Genomic DNA, 14,746 nt, shown 5'->3' on the forward strand with positions numbered 1-14,746 from the left:
AAGAATATATATTCAGGGGTGGCAAAACATAAGTGATTAACATTACTGACCAGTTCCAAGTCAATGACCGACGCTCCCATTCTTTTCCTCTTGGTGTTCATTGTCATATATATGGCTCAATACGAGATTAAATTTGGAACTTTAGGTATTATCGTCTATAAGTCTTATCCCCTTCTATGTAGTTTTCCATTAAAATATGTTGCATAAATCGTTGTCTAATATTGTAAACCAGCATCTGTCAGTAAGGTTCCTATGAACCCTCTGCTTACCAGAAAATCTGTATAGAATTGCATACCAGGCCGGCCTCACAGGCCCATGTTGTTTAAATTGACGTAAATTTCCACTATTTGGACTACTTACGATGTGGATGACTGCTGAGGTATAAATAATTTAAAAATAATTAAAAAAGCACAGTTTTGGTACTTTTAGTGGTCTCACTTATTTTTACAGCAAATTAGCGCATGGCCTACAGAATATTCCGATCTTACAGATTTGGTGCACTTATATCACGTTATTTCACTTTTTCTTTCTTTCTTCTCTACACAACGTGCACATCTTTTCTTAGCTGGTGGTTTCACTTCTCTTTCTAATTTTCGAGCTAGTAATGAAGTCATATACTTTTTACCCTTGCTAATTGCTTTCCCAGATTAATGACGAAACTCAGACGTCTCAGATGGCAGCCAGCACAATACGAGTTATGTGCGCATTCAATACACTTACGTCGATAATGTTTAGGAAGACCACCGATGGCCAGCGCTTTGTTTTTCTCTTCACACTGTAGCATCCTGTCTTCTGGTCCACGGTATCAAGACAGCCCTTTGTGGCATTGTATGTCATTATAACTTCAGTTTTCTTTATTTGTAATGATGACACCGTTGATTGGCCATGAAGAGAGCGAAGGACGGTAACAACTTTGTTTTTCTTAGGAACATAAGAGGCTGGCACCACACCTGGTTGGATACCAAATAATGTAGAGCATAGTTCACGTCCTTTAAACGTAATTAAATCGGCAAACAGTTCATCTTTGTGTTTGGGGACAGTACCGACTAGAACCAGATCTTTTGTTAACAAATAATGAGCTAAATGAAGAGACGTAAATAATTATCACAGGTTAAATCTAAATGTCTGTGTGTGAATTATTATCACAGGTGATACTACGTCCAGCCTTTTCTAGATCAAACAGCAGGGTTTTCACAACATTCTGTCCAAGTCGCACAGCTGTCGTTTCTTCCTTCTTCACCAAATACACTTTCGTCTCCCAGCAGTAGCTTCTTGCACTCTCACAAACTGCCCAGAACTTTATTCCATACCTGCGAGGTTTTGATGAGATGTACTGTCGAAACGGGCAGCGACCTCGAATTGTGAGCAGTTCTTTGTCCACGGTCATGCACCATCCTGCAATCTAGGCATCCCATAGGGTAATTTCCCACATTTCAAAACCTTTTCTGATTGTTTCCAAGTTGTCATTTGACCCATGTTCACATCGGGCTGCTGCACTGTCAAAGTACAGACATAGTTCCATTGAACAGTGAGCAGCCATTCCCAACACTCCAGAGCTGGCTGATATCTTCATTTCTACACTTTTGAACTCTAGTCAAGGTCGGAAAACCAAAAAACATTTCCATTTCGTGCATATCTGTATCAATACAGCCCCCGTATACAATTCTACCTTCACACTTCATCAATAAGGATACACGAAACAACGACATAAAACAAGATTATTCATTATCACGGTTCCTAATCGAATAACTTGTAGGTTCCTGGTCTCCTTTCAATACATCCTCTTCGCTGCACCTACGGGAAATTCCAACATGAGGACCTGTAGACCAAATTTTAATCCCATAACGAGAAAACAGTAAGCTACTCTCAGCGAAATTGTTCATCTCCATGTTCGTAAAGGGGTTCTTCATCATCAGAATCTGCGTGTAGTTCTGAGTTTTCAGCGACATCTACCCCATTCTAACTGGTCGTCATCATCACTGGAATATTCACTTTCGCAATGTGGGGTTTCAGATTCAGAAGACTTCTTCAAGAATTCCCTTATCTCCTCATCTGATAGCCCTCTTCTCTTAAACATTTTAGCACGTAGAATAGAGAACTGATATGAAATAATCCAGCAAAGTAAACATGTTATTATCACAAGAAGGACTGCTGAACACTGAAAGCATAACACCGTCTTCAATGGCATATTTCGCTTCAGACACTGATCACTGATAAATTAGTTTCAACCGCAAACGTCTGTGGGGCACTTAAGGGAGGAAAAGTGCATTTAACACAGCCGTGGGAAAATTTTTATGATTTTTCTCCAAAATTATGACTGACTTGACAAATTAGAAAAAGTCATAAAACTGCGTCAAAGTAAAATGTGTAGTTACTAATACAGAAGATACTAAGCGTCACGGACACACCTGTGGGGCTCGATGATAGTAGAGGTTTATTTTGGCATGTTTTGCATAGAGAGAGGGCTCAAAAGATTTCTAGAAAGTTTTAAACGTTTTATTTAGATGGTAGAATGAATTTAAAAATGTCTCGTTTTTCGTTGATTCACTCGATCATATTTTAATGTTATTTGATATACCATTCAATAGGATGGGGGAACAGACTGAACATCTCACATTACGGTGCAAAAGTGCGCCAAAATGCAGGTAATGAAAGGTTACCTTTATGGGAAAACAAATGATGTCAAGGCCTTATTGTACTATCGACAACGATAGGGTGCATACGTTGCGATCGTATGACGAAGGACACCGTTAGAGCTACCTTCAAGGTCTTCCATCCTATGTAAACCATAGAAACTAAGAAACATTTGATTCAGGGAATTGTGACTGGTATTCTTTCTTGCCAAGAGCCAGTTCAGCACCTTCCCCTCAGCAGTAACACGATCTATAATATTGTATATCTTTAATATTCTAAACTGTAAGTTCGTGACCCGTCTAGGTCCTATTTAACAATGTACACAGCACACTCAATAACATATTTGAAAATAACTTGAAGGTTAGGATAAAAATAAATGAATGAAATATAATTTACAACTTAAGCGCTAACTTAAATGTATTGTAAACAGCTGAGGCGTAACAGTATGACCACCGCCTCATTATGTTACGACAAATTGACGCGGCAAGGAAAGGGTATGAGTGGTGTGCAGCGAATGGAGAATCATTCTAGCCACGATACTGATTCCAAAAGAGCAAGGACACTAACGCAGGCTCCCAAAGGGAAGACTGTTGTGGTCTGAGACCCAGGCACGAGCATCTCGCAAGTAAGTGGTTGGCTGTTCGTGTGCTACTATTGCGACCATCTCTGAAAAGTACGCAACAAACTGCTCGACCTCTACGCATCACAGAACTCGGTCAGGGCCTGCTCGGTCTGTAAAGCACGAAATAAGGTCGTAGATGATACATTGGGAAACACTGTACTATGCCGGTGAAGGTACAAGCTTTGGGAACTCACCTAAAAGCGCACGTTCCCTGCGCCCTTGTTCCCATGTCGATCCAGTGACGTCAACACTTACGAGGTACATGGCCATCGAGACTGCAACGTACATGAATATAAACTCCTCACCTAGTCGGATGAATCACGTTTCTTGTTACATTAGGTCGATGTTCGAGTCAGGATACTCTATTCTACGTCTTTACATGTACATCTTCATCTACATGAGTACTCAGTAGCTCAAAAGTAAGTTCCAGGCTCAGGGTTCATCGAAAAAGCTATTTCTTTACCGTTCTAATCTCTAGCAGCACATGAGAAAAACCGACAGTTAAAGCTTGCCATGTGAGCTTCGATTTTTCTTGTTTTACTACAATGATCGTTTCTGCAGTTGTAAGTGGGCGCCAACAAAATATTTTCCCATTCAGAGGAGAAAATTGGTGATTCAGTCTTCATGAGAAGACCCTGTCGCAACGAAAAACGCCTTAATTTTAATGATAGTTGAAATTTAATTATCCGTAATCCCTAAGTATTTAGTAGAATCCATAGCGTTTAAATTGGTGTGATTTACCAAGTAAGAGAAAATTTGCGGATTCCTGCTAATACTCATGCACGTAACTTCACATTATTTACAGTGAATATTAGCTCTTCGCACAATGCAGACATCTTGTCTAAGTCATTTTTAAATTAATTTTAATCACCTGATTACTGTACGAGGGGGAAAATTACTGCACCATTGCTGCAAACAATCCATGAAGGCTGCTCAGATGGTCTCCTAGATCGTTTATACGGATCAGGTACAGCAGAGGACCTAAAAGCTTTCCCTGCGGAACACCAATTATCGCTTTTGCTTTATTCGAAGATTTTCCGTCAGATAATACGAACGGTGACCTTTCTGACAGAAAACCACGAATTGCGCCAAACAACTGATACTCTTTTTGCACGTAATATGATTAGAAACCGTTTGTGAGGAACGGTGTTAAAAGCCTTTTGGAAATATAAAAATACTGGGTGAATTAGAGATGCCCTGTCGATAGCAATCTTTACTTCATGTGAATATAGAGCTAATTGTGTTTAACAAGAACGATATTTCCAACTGAAATGTTGACCTAGAAATTCAAAGCGTTACGGACGCAGAATATTCTCCTGAGCTTCTATGGGAGACATCCCGAGACCAAGGCTCCAGAAAACGCGAGGAGCCGGGACAAGGAATCACTGTGGAGTACCAACGTACTTTTCACAAACTGAGCAGATGGTGAGAGGTTCCAGCCAACAACATGCAACAGTTCCCTTCACCGGCTCCTCAGGTCTACATCTACATCTACATCTACATCCGTACTCCACAAGCCATCTGACGGTGTGTGGCGGAGGGTACCCTGACTCTTGATCAGAATATGGTTTTACAAGCCCAAATCGGTATAGTGAAACCAGAAAACTAAAAAATGTATCATATATTGGCTACCAAGACTGCTGTTTATCAATATATTAGGTATGACCGCTTTTGTTACTTTATGATGTAATAAATGTAAGCGTAATTTCGTCATTATTCCATCTTTCTTTTATTTTCTGCTGCTGACTGTGCAGCGCTGTGTTCATCAGGGACGGAGAATGAGTTTTCTTTCCGCAGCAGCGTGTGTACTGGTAAGAAATTTCCTGGCAGCTTAAAGCAGTGCACGAGACCGGAAATAGAACGAGGGACCTTTCCCATATCGCGAGAAAGTGCTTCAGTGACTGACCTATTGAAGCACGACTCGTGCCCCTCCATCACAGCTTTACATCCGCCAATAGCTGATCTACCTTGCAAAAAATCCCAGGTTCGAAAGCCGGTCCGGCACACACTTTCCTGTGCCAGAAAGTCGTAACAGGACCGTAGCGAGCCTGTCATCCTGTTGCTCTCCTCATGCAAAGTGAAAGCTCTCCTACGTTTTGTTGTAGTTTTTTTCCCTTTTGAGCTTTTCTCCTTGATGGTAAACGTTTCTAATCTCCTTATCCCGCTAAATTCTTCCAGTGCTTTTTTTTCAAGGCTAAAACTGTCAATACCTTGTTTAAAATCAACAAGGCAGAGATCTATTTCATGCAAGAAAAGTGGGCAGCTTTATAACCCTTTAAGAACTTTTTGAAACGTAAGTCATGCAAATATGCACCGAGACACTTAGTTTTCATATTTGTGGAATTTTGTAACCGTTATCCTTAAAATTTGACAGGAATTTAGTATGTTAATTGTCAAAAGTAAACTTTAGCTCAGGAGAGCATCGAGAGCTGACATGTAAGGCAGGGAAAGCCAAGTTCAGTTCATCTGTCACAAAGATGGGCTACCATTGTGTTTGTTTATGACACACGGATTCTTATAGATTTTTCATGTTTAATGAGTTGTTTCTTATCAACATAGAGAAAAATATTTGTCATACAGTTTACCAATTTGCTGAGATTCATTTCTCTAATTTTTTTAAACTCCAAATACTTTTGGGCCTATCCTCAATAAAAGAAAGAAATAGTGGAGAAAAGTAAACTCCACTTGAAAAGGCAATAAAACAAAACTTTTACACATTTCTTTATTATCATTTCAATAGAAAGAAGCAGACCACAGCATCTACATTTAACACAATATCCTCTAAGCAAAGTAATTAGTTCAAACCGTTCGATTATACACTTCTGGAAATGGAAAAAAGAACACATTGACACCGGTGTGTCAGATACACCATACTTGCTCCGGACACTGCGAGAGGACTGTACAAGCAATGATCACACGCACGGCACAGCGGACACACCAGGAACCGCGGTGTTGGCCGTCGAATGGCGCTAGCTGCACAGCATTTGTGCACCGCCGCCGTCAGTGTCAGCCAGTTTGCCGTGGCATACGGAGCTCCATCGCAGTTTTTAACACTGGTAGCATGCCGCGACAGCGTGGACGTGAACCATATGTGCAGTTGACGGACTTTGAGCGAGGGCGTATAGTGGGCATGCGGGAGGCCGGGTGGACGTACCGCCGAATTGCTCAACACGTGGGGCGTGAGGTCTCCACAGTACATCGATGTTGTCGCCAGTGGTCGGCGGAAGGTGCACGTGCCCGTCGACCTGGGACCGGACCGCAGCGACGCACGTATGCACGCCAAGACCGCAGGATCCTACGCAGTGCCGTAGGGGACCGCACCGCCACTTCCCAGCAAATTAGGGTCACTGTTGCTCTTGGGGTATCGGCGAGGACCATTCGCAACCGTCTCCATGAAGCTGGGCTACGGTCCCGCACACCGTTAGGCCGTCTTCCGCTCACGCCCCAACATCGTGCAGCCCGCCTCCAGTGGTGTCGCGACAGGCGTGAATGGAGGGACGAATGGAGACGTGTCGTCTTCAGCGATGAGAGACGCTTCTGCCTTGGTGCCAATGATGGTCGTATGCGTGTTTGGCGCCGTGCAGGTGAGCGCCACAATCAGGACTGCATACGACCGAGGCACACAGGGCCAACACCCGGCATCATGGTGTGGGGAGCGATCTCCTACACTGGCCGTACACCTCTGGTGATCGTCGAGGGGACACTGAATAGTGCAGGGTACATCCAAACCGTCATCGAACCCATCGTTCTACCATTCCTAGACCGGCAAGGGAACTTGCTGTTCCAACAGGACAATGCACGTCCGCATGTATCCCGTTCCACCCAACGTGCTCTAGAAGGTGTAAGTCAACTACCCTGGCCAGCAAGATCTCCGGATCTGTCCCCCATTGAGCGTGTTTGGGACTGGATGAAGCGTCGTCTCACGCGGTCTTCACGTCCAGCCCGAACGCTGGTCCAACTGAGTCGCCAGGTGGAAATGGCATGGCAAGCCGTTCCACAGGACTACATCCAGCATCTCTACGATCGTCTCCATGGGAGAATAGCAGCCTGCATTGCTGCGAAAGGTGGATATACACTGTACTAGTGCCGATGTTGTGGATGCTCTGTTGCCTGTGTCTATGTGCCTGTGGTTCTGTCAGTGTGATCATGTGATGTATCTGACCCCAGGAATGTGTCAATAAAGTTTCCCCTTCCTGGGACAATGAATTCACGGTGTTCTTATTTCAATTTCCAGGAGTGTATGTTCAGTGGTATGATAAAAGCAAAGTCATATCACATTCAGCATAATATTCCGAGTATTCTAGAAACTGTGTGCAGTATTCGGAAAGTAGGATATCATGCGAACTTTATTAATAACAAATGATTTATACAATTTAAATTACGACACTTGTTTCTGCAGTTATATACGTGATTAATGTTACTGCTACAATATAAGAAAATAATTTTCCTTGCATTTCATATGGCAGAACAATGATCTTCATATATAGCTCTTATATTATTCTACCGTCAGTAAACCCGCTCATCAGAGTTATTGTAAGTAGCCGAAAGATATCTGCAAAAACATTTTTCCATTTTGCAGCAAAACGGCCTTGTGATAGCTGAAGTGTAATGCGAGTGCCTGTAACATCCATCAATAATGGCAACAGTGTGCAAGAACGCACTGCAGAAGGGTTTGTGTGTTGTACGTTGAGGCTAATTACAATACTGAAGAATAAAATGCTGGAGCACGCTACTGTCACATAGTAGTGCCTCAGACACAATGTTCCCCTCTTTCACGTACATGTTAACTTTATCCGTTAGAGGTTAGGAGGCAAATGTAGGTAATAAAAGTTGTTCCAGGAGGAATGGTAAGTATTCAGGAATATGACAGTATCAACCATTTTAAGTAAACGCGTTTTAGAGCCCATGTTTACTAGATTACGTTGCTTCACAAGTTCGTTCCTGCCATATCCTTGAATACTGACCATTCCTAATACGGACCATTCCTCCTGGGACACGCTGTATGTGCTCAGCAGTTAGCCTTTCAGGAGTTAAACAAATATATGGAAACACAGCGGGACACGCAGTTGGTAGGTAAGCCTGTAGGCTGCTTTGTTGTATTTGACCACAAACGGCCACTAAGCAATGTCCTCAAACTCTGCATGTATCAGACGTGATCAGGATATCGTTCTGTGTAGAATGTGTGCGTTATGTCGGATATAATTGAATTAAAACGGGGGTAATTTGTTGGTATGGGGCCTGCCTCCGTAACCAAGGGAGACGAAGCGTATGGTGTTTAAAGAGGTACTGTATCAATTATTTATATCACATAGAGAGAAAACGGAAATATATCATACAGTATTGTGTTTTGAGCGATATTTCCAGTCATTGAAGAGTATTGTCGCGGAAAATAAAAGGATGGCCGCTGCAAACATTCACTGCAGGGCTGATTTCGCATTCGCGAACCCTGTCAGCACGAAAACGGCAATATGGGAGCTTCGTAAGTAAGGAATTGAAGCGCGAGCTGCACTTTGAAAACCACTTCTCTGTGATGCAAATCCCTTTGACATAAAAATTGGATGTTGAAACCATAGAACGCCTGCTATGGAGCAGTGGAAGAACATCATTAGGTCCCCTTCGTTTCATACTGGTTCCAGCTCCTGGCCGAATTTACGTCAAAAGGCTGAAACATGGCATGGGATCAGTGATGATTTGGGCTTATGTGACCATTTCAGCTGATAACACCCATCCCACGGTACAATAATTCATTATTTGTTTCCCAGTGGCTGAAACATGGCATGGGATCAGTGATGATTTGGGCTTATGTGACCATTTCAGCTGATAACACCCATCCCACGGTACAATAATCCATTATTTGTTTCCCAGTGGGGATGCTGTATTCCAGGACAATATGATTCCTGTTCACACAACGTCCAGATTTGTTTTTGTAAGTACGAAAATAAACTGTCAGGTCTTCGCTGGCCTGGACAGTGATCAGATCTCAATTTATTGAGCCTTGCTGGTGTACTTTTGACAAAAGGGTGCGGGATAGCTATCCACCTCCACCTCTCTTGAAAACCATACAGGACCTGCTGGCCCAGTACAAGACGTTTGGATGCCGTTTTGAATTTCGTATGTTTCCCAACACGTTATTAGGCATGGTAATGTGTTGTGTTTTTCGCGTTCCCCTATAGCTGTTCACCATCTGTACCTGTACTAATGGAAAAATTGTAAAACCGTCATATCTGTCTATTCGTCTTTTAACATATTAATATCCAAATCAAAGCAGCAAGAAGAACAGAGTTCCTGGGACGAGGTATGTCAACAGGGGAACGAAATACAGCAGTAACCCGAATACAGCTGACACTGAAAATGACCCCTATTCATCTATTGATGAATCCTTGGTAAGCAAGTTGTTGAAGTTTGATCGAAGGTGGACTGCTGGAATTGCTGCACTCTCATCCGAAATGTTCTGGTACAGTTCTTGAAGACCGTGAGTGCTGTTGCGACATACATTAGATCTGAGGGCTCCCAAGACGAAGTAATGGCATCCTGGCAGATCAGGAAACGTGGGTGGCCAGCTAGGACCATGACCGGGCTGATCAGCTCTAACAACTCTCTCACGAGCGAGGATTGTGTAAATGAGCTCCAAGGTTCGGCTGGCTGTATTGGCAGTTGCTCCATCAGGTTGAAAATAGCTGTAGGTCTTTTCCTCCTCCGTCAATGCAGCTACAAATTCACGGTCAATTGTATCCACTCATCAAGGGCCACTCTTGTTTGTCGAGCTCTGTCGAGTAGATGGGTTTCCTTGGGGCTTTACTGTTCCCTTTAACGTAGCTTGGGGCAACGTATAGGCTATACTTCATCAGAATCGGTCAACGGAAAAAAGATATCGTAATGTACAGTTTTACTAAAAATTCGTGTGTCTCTTTGTCTGTCTGTTTCAACACGCAAGTGTCCTGCACTACTAAAAGAATTTTCATGGGATTTCCGTTAGTAACATGTAGATTGTACATCATCAAAATCGCATAACGAAAAAAAAATGTACGTAGTACCAGACGGATTTCAGCGAAACTCGGCACTCATGTGACTTACTGTCTCCAAAGAATAAATGTGGAGGTAAGAACCACCTAACTATCAAATGGGTGAAGAATGGAGTGAATAAAAAGCGTAGCCCACGATCCGCGAATATTCAAATTTTATTCATACCGTACCTGAGGACGAGAGTGCTTAGTGATTTGAAACAAACACACAAACCTTTGTGAACGTATTTCTCGATTAAACGATCCACAAAGTGACGAAAGGGAAAAAAGTTTATCGCTTATTACATTTTGGGCTGTTCATTTTCGCATCAGAGATATTTTTCACGCCGGCCGCTGTAGCCGAGCGGTTCTAGGTGCTTCAGTCCGCAACCGCGTGACTGCTAATGTGGCAAGCTCGAATACTGCCTCGGGCATGGATGTGTCTGATGTCCTAAGGTTAGTTAGATTTAAGTAGTTCCAAGTTCTATGGGACTGATGTTAAGTCCCATAGCGCTCAGAGTTATTTGAACCACTTTGAACACTTTTCACATCTTCACAATTAGCAGACAGTACCTACAAAATATGTCGTCGTACGACATAGAGGGACAGGTTAGGGTGGGATGGACAGAGAAAGGGAGTGTAGTAAAAGGCGAAGGACATAAAAAGGAAACAGGGGAGAGACGTGGTGAGGATGATGAGGAGACGAAAAAAGAGATGAAGCAGTAGCAGATGGCCAGAAACAGGGATGGGAGTTGATGGATGGAGAGTAGTGGGTGGGCGCAGTTTACAAAAAGAATTGGGGAGAAGGAGGTAGACAGAGAGAGGGGCAGAGGAAGCGGGCGGAGAGGGTAGGAACTAGGACGGAGAGTGTGGGGTGGAAGTAGTGGACAGAAAGAATGCGGAGAAGTAGGTGGATAGAAAGGGGCGAGAGGAGATTGAGAGCGAGGAAAGGAGGTGATGCACTACTATAAGTGAGTGACAGACATACAGGGCAATGTCGGATTCTCAGATAGTTCAGAATAAAATACTTAAGCGCCCTCTTGTTACAGAGTTGCACATTTTTGCGGAATTCATGAAATTTAGCCCTTAGATATTTGTAGACCAATCCAGTTTACACGCGCGCAGCAGGTAAGTGAATCATTAGCCTAGCTATGCGCTCGGCGGCCACCTACGCTCGTCGCCTGGAGACGCGCTTAATCGCGGTGCGAGCGCGCGCCGCGCATTCTGCGGCGGATCGATGGCTGACCGACCGCCACCCACCCCTGTGTGTGCCCGCAGGACCCGCTCGCCAGCACGGATATCAACGACAACGACAGCGACCCGACGCCGCGCGACAATGGCGACAACAAGCACGGCACGCGGTGCGCGGGAGAGGTGGCGGCCGTCGCCTACAACAGCTACTGCGGCGTCGGAGTCGCCTACAACGCCAGCATCGGCGGTGAGTGGCTGCGCGGCCGCTGTCCAGCTACACGCAATTGACCGCAGTTTCAATTAAAATCTCAACGATTTTCATTTAAACGAAAACACAATACACTACCATTTAATAAGTGAGTCTAAGTTGAACCAACGGTGCTAATATACCTACATGCACCGACTAAATTTGGCAGTTACTATATGCCAAGCGTCTTCAATAAGTATTGCCATATATTTTTTTATGAAAGCACGTTGGTTTTATTCAGCATTCCGATACACCCTATCATACCCCGCTCTTTTGGCTACAAAACCTTATTTTTCAACATAATCTCCGTACAATCCGACGGCCGTACGCTTCCTCACTGAGAGGGCTTGTATGCCCATATCGACGTCGGAGCCAAAGTCTGAATGCATCAGTAACTTCTACATCTACATGTACATGACTACTCTGCAATTCACATTTAAGTGCTTGGCAGAGGGTTCATCGAACCACAATCATACTATCTATCTACTATTCCACTCCCGAACAGCGAGCGGGAAAAACGAACACCTAAACCTTTCTGTTCGAGCTCTGATTTCTCTTATTTTATTTTGATGATCATTCCTACCTATGTAGGTTGGGCTCAACAAAATATTTTCGCATTCGGAAGAGAAAGTTGATGACTGAAATTTCGTAAAAAGGTCTGGCGGGACGAAAAACGTCTATGCTGTAATGACTTCCATCCCAACTCGTGTATCATATCTGCCACACTCTCTCCCCTATACGGCGATAATACAAAACGAGCTGCCCTTTTTTGCACCCTTTCCATGTCCTCCGTCAATCCCACCTGGTAAGGATCCCACACCGCGCAGCAATATTCTAACAGAGGACGAACGAGTGTAGTGTAAGCTGTCTCTTTAGTGGACTTCTTGCATCTGCTAAGTGTCCTGCCAATGAAACGCAACCTTTGGTTCGCCTTCCCGACAATATTATCCATGTGGTCCTTCCAACTGAAGTTGTTCGTAATTTTAACACCCAGGTACTTAGTTGAATTGACAGCCTTGAGAATTGTACTATTTATCGAGTAATCGAATTCCAACGGAGTTCTTTTCGAACTCATGTGGATCATCTCACACTTTTCGTTATTTAGCGTCAACTGCCACCTGACACACCATATAGCAACCTTTTCTAAATCGCTTTGCAGCTGATACTGGTCTTCGGATGACCTTACTAGACGGTAAATTACAGCATCATCTGCGAACAGTCTAAGAGAAGTGGTCAGATTGTCACCCAGGTCATTTATATAGATCAGGAACAGTAGAGGTCCCAGGACGCTTCCCTGGGGAACACCTGATATCACTTCAGTTTTACTCGATGATTTGCCGTCTATTACTACGAACTGCGACCTTCCTGAGAGGAAATCACGAATCCAGTCGAACAACTGAGACGATACCCGATAGCTCCGCAACTTGATTAGAAGTCGCTTGTGAGGAACGGTGTCAAAAGCTTCCCGGAAATCTAGAAATACGGAATCAACTTGAGATCCCCTGTCGATAGCGGCCATTGCTTCGTGCGAATAAAGAGCTAGCTGCGTTGCACAAGAGCGATGTTTTCTGAAGCCATGCTGATTACGTGTCAATAGATCGTTCCCTTCGAGGTGGTTCATAATGTTTGAATACAGTATATGGTCCAAAACCCTACTGCAAACCGACGTCAATGATATAGGTCTGTGGTTAAATGGATTACTCCTACTACCCTTCTTGAACACTGGTGCGACCTGCGCAATTTTCCAATCTGTAGGTACAGATCTATCGGTGAGCGAGCGGTTGTATATGAGTGGTAAGTAGGGAGCTATAGTATCAGCGCAATCCGAAAGGAACCCATTCGGTACACAATCCGGACCTGAAGACTTGCCCGTATCAAGCGATTTGAGTTGCTTCGCAACCCCTAAGGTATCTATTTCTAAGAAACTCATGCTAGCAGATGTTCGTGTTTCAAATTCTGGAATATTCCATTCGTCTTCCCTGGTGAAGGAATTTCGGAAAACTGCGTTCAATAACTCCGCTTTAGCGGCACAGTCGTCGATAACAGTACCATCGGCACTGCGCAGCGAAGGTATTGACTGCGTCTTGCCGCTTGTGTACTTTACATACGACCAGAATTTCTTAGGATTTTCTACCAAATTTCGAGACAATGTTTCGTTGTGGAACCTATTAAAGGCATCTCGCATCGAAGTACGTGCCAAATTTCGCGCGTCTGTAAATTTTAGCCCATCTTCGGGATTTCGCGTTCTTCTGAACTTCGCATGCTTTTTCCGTTGCCTCTGCAACAGCGTTCGGACCTTTTTTTTGTACCACGGGGGATCCGTTCCATCTCTTACCAATTTATGAGGTATGAATCTCTCAATTGCTGTTGCTACTATATCTTTGAATTTGAGTCACATCTCGTCTACATTCGCATAGTCAGTTCGGAAGGAATGGAAATTGTCTTTTAGGAAGGCTTCTAGTGGCACTTTATCCGCTTTTTTAAATAAAATTATTTTGCGTTTGTTTCTGATGGGTTTGGAAGAAATGGTATTGAGCCTAGCTACAATGACCTTGTGATCACTAATCCCTGTATCAGTCATGATGCTCTCTATCAGCTCTGGATTGTTTGTGGCCAAGAAGTCAAGTGTGTTTTCGCAACCATTTACAATTCGCGTGGGTTCGTGGACTAACTTCTCGAAATAATTTTCGGAGAATGCATTTAGGAAATCTCGGAAGACGTCTTCTGCCTACCACCGGTTTTGAACAAGTATTTTTGCCAACATACCGAGGGTAGGTTGAAGTCCCCACCAACTATAACTATATGACCTTGTGATCACTAATCCCTGTATCAGTCATGATGCTCTCTATCAGCTCTGGATTGTTTGTGGCCAAGAGGTCAAGTGTGTTTTCGCAACCATTTACAATTCGCGTGGGTTCGTGGACTAACTGCTCGAAATAATTTTCGGAGAATGCATTTAGGAAATCTCGGAAGACGTCTTCTGCCTACCACCGGTTTTGAACAAGTATTTTTGCCAACATACCGAGGGTAGGTTGAAGTCCCCACCAACTA

General features: G+C 43.6%; 1 protein-coding gene across 1 annotated transcript in view; it reads left to right on the top strand.

The window, feature by feature from the left end:
* Positions 1-14,746, top strand: part of LOC126281749 (furin-like protease 2) — a 710,013-nt gene that overhangs the window by 417,529 nt on the left and 277,738 nt on the right. The window contains 1 exon segment of the mRNA XM_049980936.1: positions 11,536-11,695. Coding sequence (XP_049836893.1) covers positions 11,536-11,695 — 160 coding nt within the window.

The sequence above is a fragment of the Schistocerca gregaria genome, chromosome 7 (assembly GCF_023897955.1).
Source record: "Schistocerca gregaria isolate iqSchGreg1 chromosome 7, iqSchGreg1.2, whole genome shotgun sequence".
NCBI lineage: Eukaryota > Metazoa > Arthropoda > Insecta > Orthoptera > Acrididae > Schistocerca > Schistocerca gregaria.